Below are 12,373 nucleotides of genomic sequence, written 5' to 3'. Positions count from 1 at the left end.
TTTAAAACTATTAAGGGTTCATAACCTGATAGAAAATTTCACTCAAAAATTTAATTAGAAGTTATCTTTAGCTTTTAAAACTTTTAAGGGTTCATAACCTGATAGAAAATTTCACTCAAAAATTTAATTTGAAGTTATCTTTAGCTTTTAAAGCTATTAAGGGTTCATAACCTGATAGAAAATTTCACTCAAAAATTTAATTAGAAGTTATCTTGAGCTTCTAAAGCTATTAAGGGTTCATAACCTGATAGAAAATTTCACTCAAAAATTTAATTAGAAGTTATCTTGAGCTTTTAAAGCTATTAAGGGTTCATAACCTGATAGAAAATTTCACTCAAAAATTTAATTAGAAGAAAATTTTATTATAAAAGCTTTAGCTTTTGTTATCTTTAGGTTCATAAAAGCTAATTTAAGGAGCTTCTAAAGCTATTAAGGGTTCATAACCTGATAGAAAATTTCACTCAAAAATTTAATTAGAAATTATCTTGAGCTTTTAAAGCCTTTAATGTCCATAACCTGATAGAAAATTCCACTTAAAAAGTACATTTGAAATTTTTTTGAACCCCAAAAGCTTGTTTACTAAATTCCTGCTTTGAATTTCGTCACCTGTTATCAATTTTGCATGAAGGCAACACGTAAAAAAAAATTATGTTGATACTGATAAGGCTTACTGATAACAACTGTATGAGTCAAAAAATTTAATGCTTAAAAAACTATGTCATCATAATTTGGTTTGGAACGAACTTTATTAAGTTCTAATTTGAAGCAGGTGGCTACTTCGAAGGCCAACGATCAACAATTATTCATTAGATTGATGGATTGACCTAGCTTCTAATAATAGTGTCCCTTGTTCAAGAAAAAAATACAAAAAAAAAGTGATACACTATGAATCAATTAATACATAATTTATTTGGAAATGGATCGATATTCTTTCCCTTTTTTTGTTAGTAACTTTTGTAACTCTTCAAATATTTTGCTTGCACTTGAAAATTGCACCAAATTTGAATATTCATGAGGAAATTTACAAGGACATTTAACGTTGTTCCAATTTCCCCAAAGAATATTTAAATGCCACTTGGTACAAAACAATCATAATCCGATTAGAAAAGTAATTTTAAGGCGCCGACAAATCGACATGATTTCCATCATTTTTTTTTTTGTACAAACAGAAGCAACCACAAACTTTTTTCCTTCAATTTTAAAAACTTTTCTCCCCGGTATTTGTTTGTTGTCTGTCAGTCGTATGTAAACTTTTACGAACAACAAGAAATTGATTGTTTCAACAATAATAATAACAAACGGCGTAAAATGTAATGTTATTGCAAGAAACCGAGCGAGCAAACTTCTCGTTCCGACAAATGTTCATTTATAACTGAACACAAAATGAAAAAAAAAACTCATTACACGAAGTACACGTTCCGGTAGACAAACGTCTGTGTCGTCGTCGATGCATCGCGCAATGCGAGAATACTAAGAAAGCCCAACTACGAGTTTTGAATGAAATGTCATGTGTAGAAAAGTTCCAACCAGCGTCATCGTTACAAGTGTTATACTACACTAATTGTGTTATTATATTTCTACCGGACTTGACATGGAACATAAATACGACTCGTTTTTTTCGGTACAGCTGTTTTGAGGAACGATTTTTGTGTCAGTTTTGGTGTAAAAAAGGGCACAGGTGCGGTGAGGGGGAAGATGATGATGCAATAAAATTCGTTTCCGTAGAAAATCAAGACAATCACCGGTAGTCGACGAAAAAGGGCAAGTGTCAGTGATTTGAATTTTTGTACAGAGAAAGGTTAGTTGCCTACGTGAATTTAAAGCAAATTGTTGGAAAACAAAATTTTATTCCAGCGAAAAATTTAATGATTTCGTGAAGGTTTTTTATGGAATTTGTCAATGACATTTCATTGAAGCTAAACTTAAGGGTGAATAACTTGAATCAAGTTCCAACTAAATTTCTATATTTATGAAGATATTTTCATTTAATCGATTCAGGGGAAAGTAAATCATCCATAACGATCACAATAGGACTCTTCGAAGATCGCAAGGATGCCCTTGTTTAACTTTACTTAAAGGTTTTAAGAGAAAGCCTTTTAATAAGGTAGGCAAGGGCATCATTGCGATCTCCAAAGAGTCCTATTGTGTTCGCTATTGGCTTACTTTGCTTTTTTTCTGAATCTTTAAATTAAAAATATCTTCAAAAATACCCTGAAGTATTGAAATTTAGTTAGAAAATGATTCAAGCTATTCGCCCATAAATTTTAGAATAAATTTTAACAAAAGTAGAAAAAACGTTTTTAAAATTAGTTAAAATTTATTCAGAGTCAATAAATAGAGCTCTAAATTTGAAAGTTCTATTTTTTATACAAAATCATAGTTTGAGTACCATTTTTAGTCACATCACCCGATATAAGCATTTAATGGAAAAAAATGGCATGAGATTTTTTGATGATTTTTATTAGTTAGGCCTAAAGTAGTCCAAAAAACCTAAATTTAAAATTCTGGAACGAACCAAACGGATTTTAGACATTTTTAGTGCATTTGGGTATATTCAAGTACCTCTTTGACATACCCGATCTCACTAAAAATGCATAGAAACACTTTGGTTCGTTGTAGAATTTTAAATTTAGGTTTTTTGGACTACTTTAGGCCTAACTAATCCAAAACCATCAAAAAATCTCATGCCACTTTTTTTTCGATGAAATGCTGATATCGGGTGATGTGTAGTACATTTGAAGCTTCCAAGAAGGTTCTCTTTAGCTCTTTTCTAACTTCTGAACAGCAAAAAATATCTAAGTAGCTAGAATTGTTCAAGAAAATCCTTTAGAATCCCCGTTTTAAGACTGATGATACATTTAAACCGAAATACATGTATTCGTAGTCCGACTTTGGTGTATAATAAGACTCAAAACGGGGATTCTAAAGGACTTTTCTGATGAATTGAAGACAACGCTGATTAGAAGTTAGAAAAGAGTTAAAAAGAACCTTCTTTAAAGCTTTTAGAAAAACAAAATGTACTCAAACTATGATTTTGTATGGACTTTTGTATTTGGCTTTATCTTAAAATCGATCAAATCCAAAACTTGAATACTGCTTTAAAAAGGTATAGAATTCTGAAGCAATATTCAAGTTTTGGATTTGATCGATCTTAAGATAAAAATTCATCAGACTCTGTTCTTTATAATGTTCCAAAGATTCATTTTGGAACCTCATGGTGCGATTTTTTATACTCTGGATCGTTTCTGAACAAAGAGTCTGATGACTTGATGACTTTCTTTTACTTTACTTTACGTCTTGTCTCTCATCCGAAGATTCAAAAATGTCCTCATGTTGATGTAGGTTAGGTTAGGTTAGGTTTGAGAATGCATCACCGCGGTCCGAAGACCTATTATAAACTTTAATATTTACTCTAAATCATCACTTAGCTGCCCTTTACCTTCTTTGACATTTTTTATTACTAATTAACCTTACGAAATCCCCCATTAACCCAAAATTCTTCCCCATTCCAATTTGCTTCGTAAAAGTCTCAACACACAAAAGTCATTAAATCGCGCCATTCGTCGATATGCTAACGAATAAATCACGATATCGAAACACATTAAACCACACTTGATTAAATTCTTCACATCAAAAGAATTACATTCACTTCATACAGCAGCAAAATGATCGTCAATAGCAATAAAATAGTAAATAAAAAGTCATTACCGATAAAAAGTCTCGCGAAAAGTCTGCTAATTCTTTTTTCGTATTCAAAAGTTCTTGACCCACTTACCGCTTCTTATCGAAGTTTCACAGGTTTCTTCTTTTGAAAATTCGTTCCACAGACACGACACGACGACATCTGTTCATGAAACGTCTAAACTTGGCAAACACATGCGCATTGCTTGGATGTGTTTGTGAAGTTTTTCCGTTCATCTGTTTTATTTAAATGAACATTGGCGACACAGTTAAAGCGACAGAAACTGTTATACGAATGGAGACGCCTTGTTTTTTAAGATAATTTTAAATACAAGGCGTCTCCATTCTGTTTTGAACGATTTTGATACTATTGGATGCGTATTTTGTTACTTTTCACAAAACTCGATGATAATTCGATCCAGTTCGTTACTGAAGAAAATTAATTTTGGAAATTGTAGTTTATTGATATCGAGTTCTATGGAATTTTTCGATTGTTGAATCAGTTCAAGGTTAAAATGATGCACAAATTTTGGGAAATAAAATGAAATTCAACACTTGTTGGATCAAATTTTTCCAATAAATAAACTTGAAATGAGTATTTACACCTTTTTACTAATAACACGCTGCGTAATGAACAAAAGGACGTCATTAATTAATGGCGATGCCACATAATTAAATTTACTTTAACAGTCACTCTTAATTAATTTCATCAAATTTTCGCGTAATTTGTGAGTCATTTGCATTCGAAACAAATTTACGACCATTCATTCATTCAAATTTTAATCAAATTTCGTTCTTTATGAAGAAGTTTACCAGGTAAACCGGTTTCATTTCGGATGACATTGACATCTTTACCGTTCAGTATGAAGTCATGTTTAGCTGCATTTTACCGACTATAAAACTTTTTATTTGTTTTTTTTTCTCTCGCTTCTCTTTTTTTTTACGAAAAATACCGTTTTTGGAATTTTTATCGTTCTTTCAACAAACAATAAAATTATTGACTGAACTTTTTTTTTATGCTCGAACATTCGTCGATGACAATTTAATTTCGTTAAAAGTATTTTTTTTTTGTTTATTTTATTTTTTTTAACGATGACTTACCTTCGAGCGTTGGTGAGGTTTCCTCGTCGCCAGATTTGATAGCCTCGAGTTGGGCATGCTCTTCGCGTGTTGTGGGAAGGCCTGTGGTTTGCGTGAGTGGAGGTGTCTTTTCGCGGAATTTCATTGCGTTTGTGAGGATGGCGTTGGCACCTTTGTCGACGCTTTGTTGTACGCGTTTGTTTTTGAGGTGATGTGGGGTGTCGCTGTGGGATAAAATGGAAATTTTGTTTATTGATATTCAAAGATTTTAAGATTTTAAGTAAAATAGGCAACTGAAGGGCAAAAATTCTAAGAATTTCCCTTGAAATTAAAATGTTTAAGAAAGATGGGCAACTGAAGGGTAAAAATTTTACAAGTTGCCCTTGAATTTTGAATTGTTTAAGAAAGATGGGCAACTGAAGGGCAAAAATTCTAAAAATTTTCCTTGAAATTAAAATGTTTAAGAAAGATGGGCAACTGAAGGGCAAAAATTCTAAAAATTTTCCTTGAAATTATTTTAATTTTTCAAAAATTACTCAAATATTACCAGGTATTAAAAAAAATAGGAAATTTTGTTTGTAAAAAAACGAAAATGGGCAACTGAAGGGCAAAAAATTTTCATTAAGAATTTGACCCTAATGAATTTTAAAATTGTTTAAGAAAGATGGGCAACTGAAGGGTAAAAATTTTACAAGTTGCCCTTGAATTTTGAATTGTTTAAGAAATATGGGCAACTGAAGGGCAAAAATTTTACAATTGCCCTTGAATTTTGAATGTTTAAGAAAGATGGGCAACTGAAGGGCAAAAATTCTAAAAAATTTCCTTGAAATTAAAATGTTTAAGAAAGATGGGCAACTGAAGGGCAAAAATTCTAAAAATTGCCCTTGAAATTTGAAATGTTTAAGAAAGATGGGCAACTGAAGGGCAAAAATTTTAAAAGTTGCCCTTGAATTTTTAAGAAATTGAAGGGCAAAAATTTAAAATTGCCCTTGTTTAATTGTTTAAGAAAGATGGGCAACTGAAGGGCAAAATTTCTAAAAATTTTCCTTGAAATTTGAATTGTTTAAGAAAGATGGGCAACTGAAGGGCAAAAATTCTAACAATTGCCCTTGAAATTTAAATGTTTAAGAAAGATGGGCAACTGAAGGGCAAAAATTCTTAAAGTTGCCCTTAAAAAATTAATTAAATAAATTAATATTTTTCACTCACCGTCTATGCAACTTTGAAACAGGCTTCTTATCTTGCTCACTGTCCGAATAGTTTTGATCGTCTTGAAAGCCAACTCGTCGTTCCTCCTATATTTTTGTTTTTGTTGATGTTTTGGTGTGGCACGCAAATCGTAGCCGAAGATGAAGAAGATAAACAAAGAAAAAAACAAGAAATCAAGATTTTTTGCAAAATATTTACACAAAAAGTTAGCAACATTCTTTGTCGCTTCGCAAACATATTTCACGAGATCGACAATTGCATAAGCGTTTAAAAATAGATTCATTCACCGGAATTTATCGGTTCGACAAGTTTTTCGTGATTAACTTACATTCTCATCGGCACTCTGTTCCTTCTCATTCACGTTGTTGTTAAAGTTGGTCATTTGTTGCTGCACCACATTTGTGATGACCGTAGCGGTTGTTGTGGTTTCGGCGGCAATTTGGTCCTGTGATATGGATTGTGATGGTTTTGTACTGCTGGCGCTGCCTTCGGTTTGCGTTTCCGACACACTATCCGAAACGGTGATACGAACGGAAGATTGACGATTCGAAGACGATTCCTCGGATAACGTATCGAGGCTCGTGGGATCTTCGGGCTTTTTGTCCTTGCCAAACAATTTGTGGGCTTTCATCTTCAACTCTTTCGGATGCGGCGTATTTTGACGCACAAATGGCGTCTCCTTGTCAGCATTCGTTTCTTCCGTAAACTTGACGGAATGCGTGCGCGATTGCTCATGCCGTTCATGCCAATCTTCGTTATCGGATTCCTCGCGATGATCCACAGCTGCCGAACGAAAAAAAAAATAAAAATAAGAAAATTATTAATAAGTTATGCAAATTTTTGTGTAAACAATTTTGATGAGAAAAAAATATTTTTTTTTTGTGAATAAATTTTTTCGGATTAATTTTTTCCATTGTTAACGATGAGAAGTTGTTAGAAAAGTAATAAAACACGCAAAATTCAATTAAATCGTGAAAATGATGAGAGTCATGCTAGTAAGTTTTGTCAGCAAAAATTTTGCGAGCAAAGTGAAAATTAGATTAAAAGCAATTGACAATCATTTCCCTCGAGATGATTTTTATGTTAATCCGTGTCATTTTGGAGTTCAGAAGATTATTTTGTGTTAAAAAGTAATTACTCATGCTTCGAGTGAAAAACGATTGACTTAATGAATTTTCATTTTAGCCGAAGAAAGGTGGCGGCAAGAAGGAGCAGAAGAAGGTGAAAGTGTGTAAAAACTTTTTTTTTTGTTTTTTCAACACGAGACAAACTTGATGAGTTTTGGGTTGCTAAGAAAAAAGTTTATTGGGTAAGTCCCTAAATTAATTGCTACGGACAACTTATAGTACATTTTTTTTGTTTTGTTGAAATTTTAATTTTTTTTACTAATCTTTAGGCATTAAAAAGTATGTCCTTAAATTAAAGAAGACAAAAAGAAAATTTTTAAATGTAAAAAAAATTTTTTTTTTTTTTTTTTGGTAAAAAACATTTTTAAATTATTTCAAGAAATTTTTTAATTTTTTTAAAATTATAATATTTTTTAATTTTTTATACTTTAATTAAATTTCAATTTTTTATTTCAATAAATTTTTTATTAAAATTTAAATTTATTGTAAATTTATAGAAAATCAAATTAATTTTTTAGATTTAAAATAAAGGTAAAAAATGTACAAAAAAAATTAAATTATTTTAAAATTTAATTAATTATTTTTGAAAAAAAATTAAATTAAAAAATATCAATAATTAAAAAATTTAAAATAATGAAAAAATAGTTAATAAAATAATTTAAAATAAATAAAAATTATTAAAATTAATATTTTAAATTATTTTTTTTTGTTATTAAATTTGAAAGATGTCTTGTTTTTAATTGTTCAAAAAATAATAATTTTCGAAATATTTTTTTTTTAAATTCAGTCGAAATTTTGAGACCAAATTGGTATGGAATTCGTAAGAAATTTAAAAAAAAAATTACCTTCCTCATTAAAAAATTAATTTTATAAAATTAAACAAAATTTTAATTTATTAAATAATTATTTAATAAAAAAACAAGACATCTTTAAAATTAATTTACAAAAAAAAATAATTTTAAAATAATTAATTTAATTAATTAAATATTAAAATAATTTAATTTTTATTTTGTACAACTTTGTTTACTTTTATTTAAAGTCCAAAAAATATTTTTTAATTTTTAAAATTAAATTAAAATTGTTTTTAATTAAAATTAAAAAAAAAATGTATTTTTTTTTTAAATTAAAAAAAAATATTAATTTTAGAACATTTTAAATAATGAAAAAATCGAGGAAAAAATAATTAATTAAATTTAAAAAAAATAATAAAAATTTTAATTTTTAAAAAAATCACAATTAACAAAAAAAAAATAAATAAAAAATTCCATCAAAAGGAAACGTCTGGTAATTTATAATTTTTCTTCTTAACTAAAAAATCCCTCAGAACAAAGTCAAGTAATTTCCGACTAAAATGTGTTACCCATGCAAATTCTTTTAATTATGATAAATTTTTCATTAACAAGTTTGTTTCTTCATTTTTCTCCTCGTGTTATCTTGTCTCGTTGCTGCCTCTCATATTGTTGAGAATCTGCAAACTTTGTTGTGAGCTTCTTCGCACACAAAAATTTTCACAAGTAGGTTACAAAAACAAACTGTTAAAGTATTATTATAATAATGGAAGTAATAATAAACACTCGTTCTCTGCAACGACAAGACGCATATAGCGACCCAATGTGTGAGCGAAAACGAGACAAGACACACAAAAAAACGATGCAACAAACTAGAAAATTTTTGCTAATTATCGTTCATACTTTATGTGCACATCTGGAAAATGTGTGCATCGTGTTGTAACTTGTTAAGATGTTTAACATGCGAGCTAAACTTTTTTTTTTTGCTAACAAAAGAGTACATAAGCCACTAAAAATACATAACGGTTGTGCAACAAAAGCCTGACATGGCATAAAGATGCGAAAATTATGAAAAATACGAGAAAAATTGCTTAGAAAAAATCGAGAGCCATTAAAGACTTAATTAGAGCAATTTTAGCTGAAAAACATGCGTTTTATTGATAAAGATGACCAATTAAGTTAATTTCCAAGAATTATTCCTAGTTTTAATTGCTACCAAGCAAAAAAGCTAATTACTGATTTTTTTTCTAACCTTGCAATACTGAGAGATCCATGGAGTCTGTACTGAATTTTTGATTTGATCGATATAGCTGACCAGATGTCAATTCTTCGTTTTTTTAGGTGCAAAAATAAATATACATTTTTTACATTTTTTTTTTTGTGATTTCAAGCAAGGGTTAGATGACAAAAAGAAAAGAAAAAGTAAACTTATAGAATAACAAAGGAGGAAAAAAAACGTAATTGGAGAAATATTGAAGCAAATTTTTTACAAGACTTGCACATCTTTTGCATATTGTAACAGTTCAGAGAGAAAGAGGAAAAGAAGCATAAATAAATGTATAAAATGTTTGAAAAATTTTTAGTTCTTTGAAAAAAAAAACTGATGCTTTTACTTAAAATGTTCAAAGCAAAAATTTTTAGAATTTAAGCGCGTTTTATTTATTTAGAGAAAAAAAAATAAGGAAAATAAAAAAAATATATTTAGGCCGCTCCAAATGAAAATCAAAAATAAAGTCCGATGCCCCATTTACAAAGTCGAAAATCCAATGGGGCAAAAAAAAAGTTAAAAATTTCATCAAAAATGGCCGTTTTTAGGTGTTTTTTTTTAATTTAAATTATTTTAATTTTTTTTTTAATTTAAATTTTTTAATTTTAATCAAAATGGTTTAAGAAATTTTTTTAAAAAGTTTTAAATTTTTAATGATTTTTGTTTAAAAAATCGTAATTTAACATAAATTTTTTTTTACCAAATTACTGAATTTATTTTTCAATTTTTTTGACAGTTATTTTTTATGAATTTTTTTTTATTTTTAATATGTAATATTCTGAAATCTATTTTGAATTAGCAATTCTCAAAAAACATAATTAAAAAAAAATAAATAAAAAATATTTAACACTCAAAAATAGTTAAAAATTTTTTCACTTTGTATGAAAATAGTATTTCAAAAATTTTGGACTTTATCTTTAATTTTCATTTGGAGCGGCCTTATATAAAATTTTATTAAATTTAATAATTTTATTTAAAAAAAAATAATTTTAATAACCTAAATTTAATACTTTTCAAAAATTAAATTGATATTGAAATAAATTGAAACTCACTATTAAAAACTGAAATTTTTCGTGAATTTCGCAATGGGATTTTCAATCTGTCAAAAAAAAACAGCTGATCTACACGATTTTTGACAAATTTACAAATCCCAGTGCACATTTTCGTTATTTTTAATACTTTTTTTAATTGCTAATATATATTTTCGAGAATTTTGTCTCAAAAAGTCTATTTGTTGAGAGTTATTCTAAAATCTAAAGAATCCATGAAAAATAATATTTAAGTCTTTTTTGACTCAAATTATTAAAATTTTCTATTTTAAACTCTTAAAATTTGATAAGCTTTTAGAAAATATGAAATTTATTTTTAAAAAACTTATTCAAGATTAAAAATGTTTTACTGTGGACCAAATTCACAAAAACAAATTTTAGATTAAAAAAAAAATAGAAAAAAATAAAATATGCGCTGGGATTTGTTCATTTTTTGTACAGATCGTTACAAATTTGAAAAGTCTTATTACAAATTTGGCTGATTCATCAGTCATAAATTTCAATATAAATTTTTTCTACTTTTTCAAAAAGTAAGAAATTAATTTAGTTTAATTAATTTAATTTAATTAATTAAAAATTATTTATAATTTTTTTTATTTAAAATTAATCAATTTTAATTTAAATTAAAATTATTTGATTTTTTTTAAATAAATTTAAAATTAATTTTTTTTTAATAAAAAATATTTATTTTTATCAAAGTTTAAGTAAAAAATTAAGTCAAAATTTAATTTTGAAAAATTTGTAAAAAAATACGGATCAAAGGCGTATTTTTTCAAAACCTTCAAAAATGAGTTCAACAGACTCGTGTCTTTGTTTCCGAGAACTAAAAGGATATTTTTTATCAATATTTATTTTTACATGTTTTTATTATGAACCAATTACTTTTTTTTTCCTTTGAAAATTGAAGCCACCTTTGACCTTTTCTTCATCGGAATTTAATGGAAAAAAATTCTAAGTAAAAATTTCCGCTTTTGAAAGAGAAACTAAAACAAATAAAGCGATCGCGCGCTAAAACAAAACACGAGATAATTAAAAAAGAGTGCAGGAAGTGGAAAAAAACAAAAGGAAACTACTTGTAAAAATACTCGAGTGTGTCGATAAAAAAGAAGCAAAAAAAGGAAAATTCCTTTAAAAAAAACTCACCAGGACTAACAGGTACGTATTCCTGTTGCGGCAGCAAAAAACACGTCAAAACTTGTTCGCCCGTTTGTTCGTCGACATCAGGTTGGAACGTCAACAACGGTTGTGCCTGATTTTCGCTCAACCACACAGCTTTCAGTTGCAAATTGACCAAAGAGTATGGCAAATATTGCAATCTGTTGCCCGAAACGTCGAGCACGTGCAAACGCGTGCAATTTCCGAGTTCCGAGGGCAAACGAACGAGTTTGTTGTCGCGCAAACTTAAAACGCCCAAATTGAAGCAATTTCCAATTTCTGACGGGATGGAAGTGAGGGAATTTCGGTCGACATTGAAGTTACTGAGAAGCGTCATGCGCCCGATCGAACGTGGCAACTCGACGAGGAAGTTTTCCGTGAGGATGAGCTCTTGCATGTTCTCGCACATGCCAATGGAGTCGTTCAGGGCGATCAAACGGTTTTGGTCCAACTTTAAAATGGTCAATTTGACGAGCTTTTCCATGCCATCCGGTAATACTTCGAGTAAGTTTTGCGATAAATGCAGGTCAGTGAGACTAACAAGTCCACCAATGTCTTCTGGTAATTCTTCTAGTCTGAAATTAAAAAAAAAATAAATTATTTAAAAATTAATTAAATAAAAAATAATTTTTTTAATAAATTAATTAATAAATAAAAATTAATTAAATTTTTTTTAATAAATAAATTAATTAAAATATTCTAAAAATAATTTAAATATTTTGTTTTAAATAATTTATTAATTAATTATTTTATTAAATTTCAAAAATTAAAATTAATTAAAAATTTAATTTAATTTAATATCTTCATCAAAATTTCCATTAAAATTTAAAAAAATAAATTATTTATTTTTAAAGTTAATTTTATTTAATTTAATTATTTTTTAAATAATTTTTTCAATTAAATCACTATTTTATTTTATAAAATTTCAAAATTAAAAAAAAATAAATTATTTAAAAATTAATTAAATAAAAAAAAAATTATTTAATAATTTTTTTAAAATTAAAACAAAAGAATTAA

General features: G+C 28.0%; 1 protein-coding gene across 1 annotated transcript in view; it reads right to left on the bottom strand.

Annotated features, from left to right (window-relative positions):
- The window catches only part of LOC134834963 (protein lap4-like), a 79,561-nt gene that overhangs the window by 24,182 nt on the left and 43,006 nt on the right, over positions 1–12,373 (bottom strand). Inside the window, exons 5-8 of the mRNA XM_063849799.1 lie at positions 11,345–11,931; positions 6,299–6,753; positions 5,971–6,056; positions 4,783–4,985 (exon numbers count right to left, since the gene is read on the bottom strand). Of these exons, the coding sequence (XP_063705869.1) occupies positions 4,783–4,985; positions 5,971–6,056; positions 6,299–6,753; positions 11,345–11,931 (1,331 nt within the window). The remainder of the gene's footprint in view (positions 1–4,782; positions 4,986–5,970; positions 6,057–6,298; positions 6,754–11,344; positions 11,932–12,373) is intronic.

This window comes from Culicoides brevitarsis, chromosome 3, assembly GCF_036172545.1.
Source record: "Culicoides brevitarsis isolate CSIRO-B50_1 chromosome 3, AGI_CSIRO_Cbre_v1, whole genome shotgun sequence".
Lineage (NCBI taxonomy): Eukaryota > Metazoa > Arthropoda > Insecta > Diptera > Ceratopogonidae > Culicoides > Culicoides brevitarsis.
The sequence above is the reverse complement of the archived record's forward strand: the minus strand, read 5'-3'. Positions and strand labels throughout refer to the sequence as shown.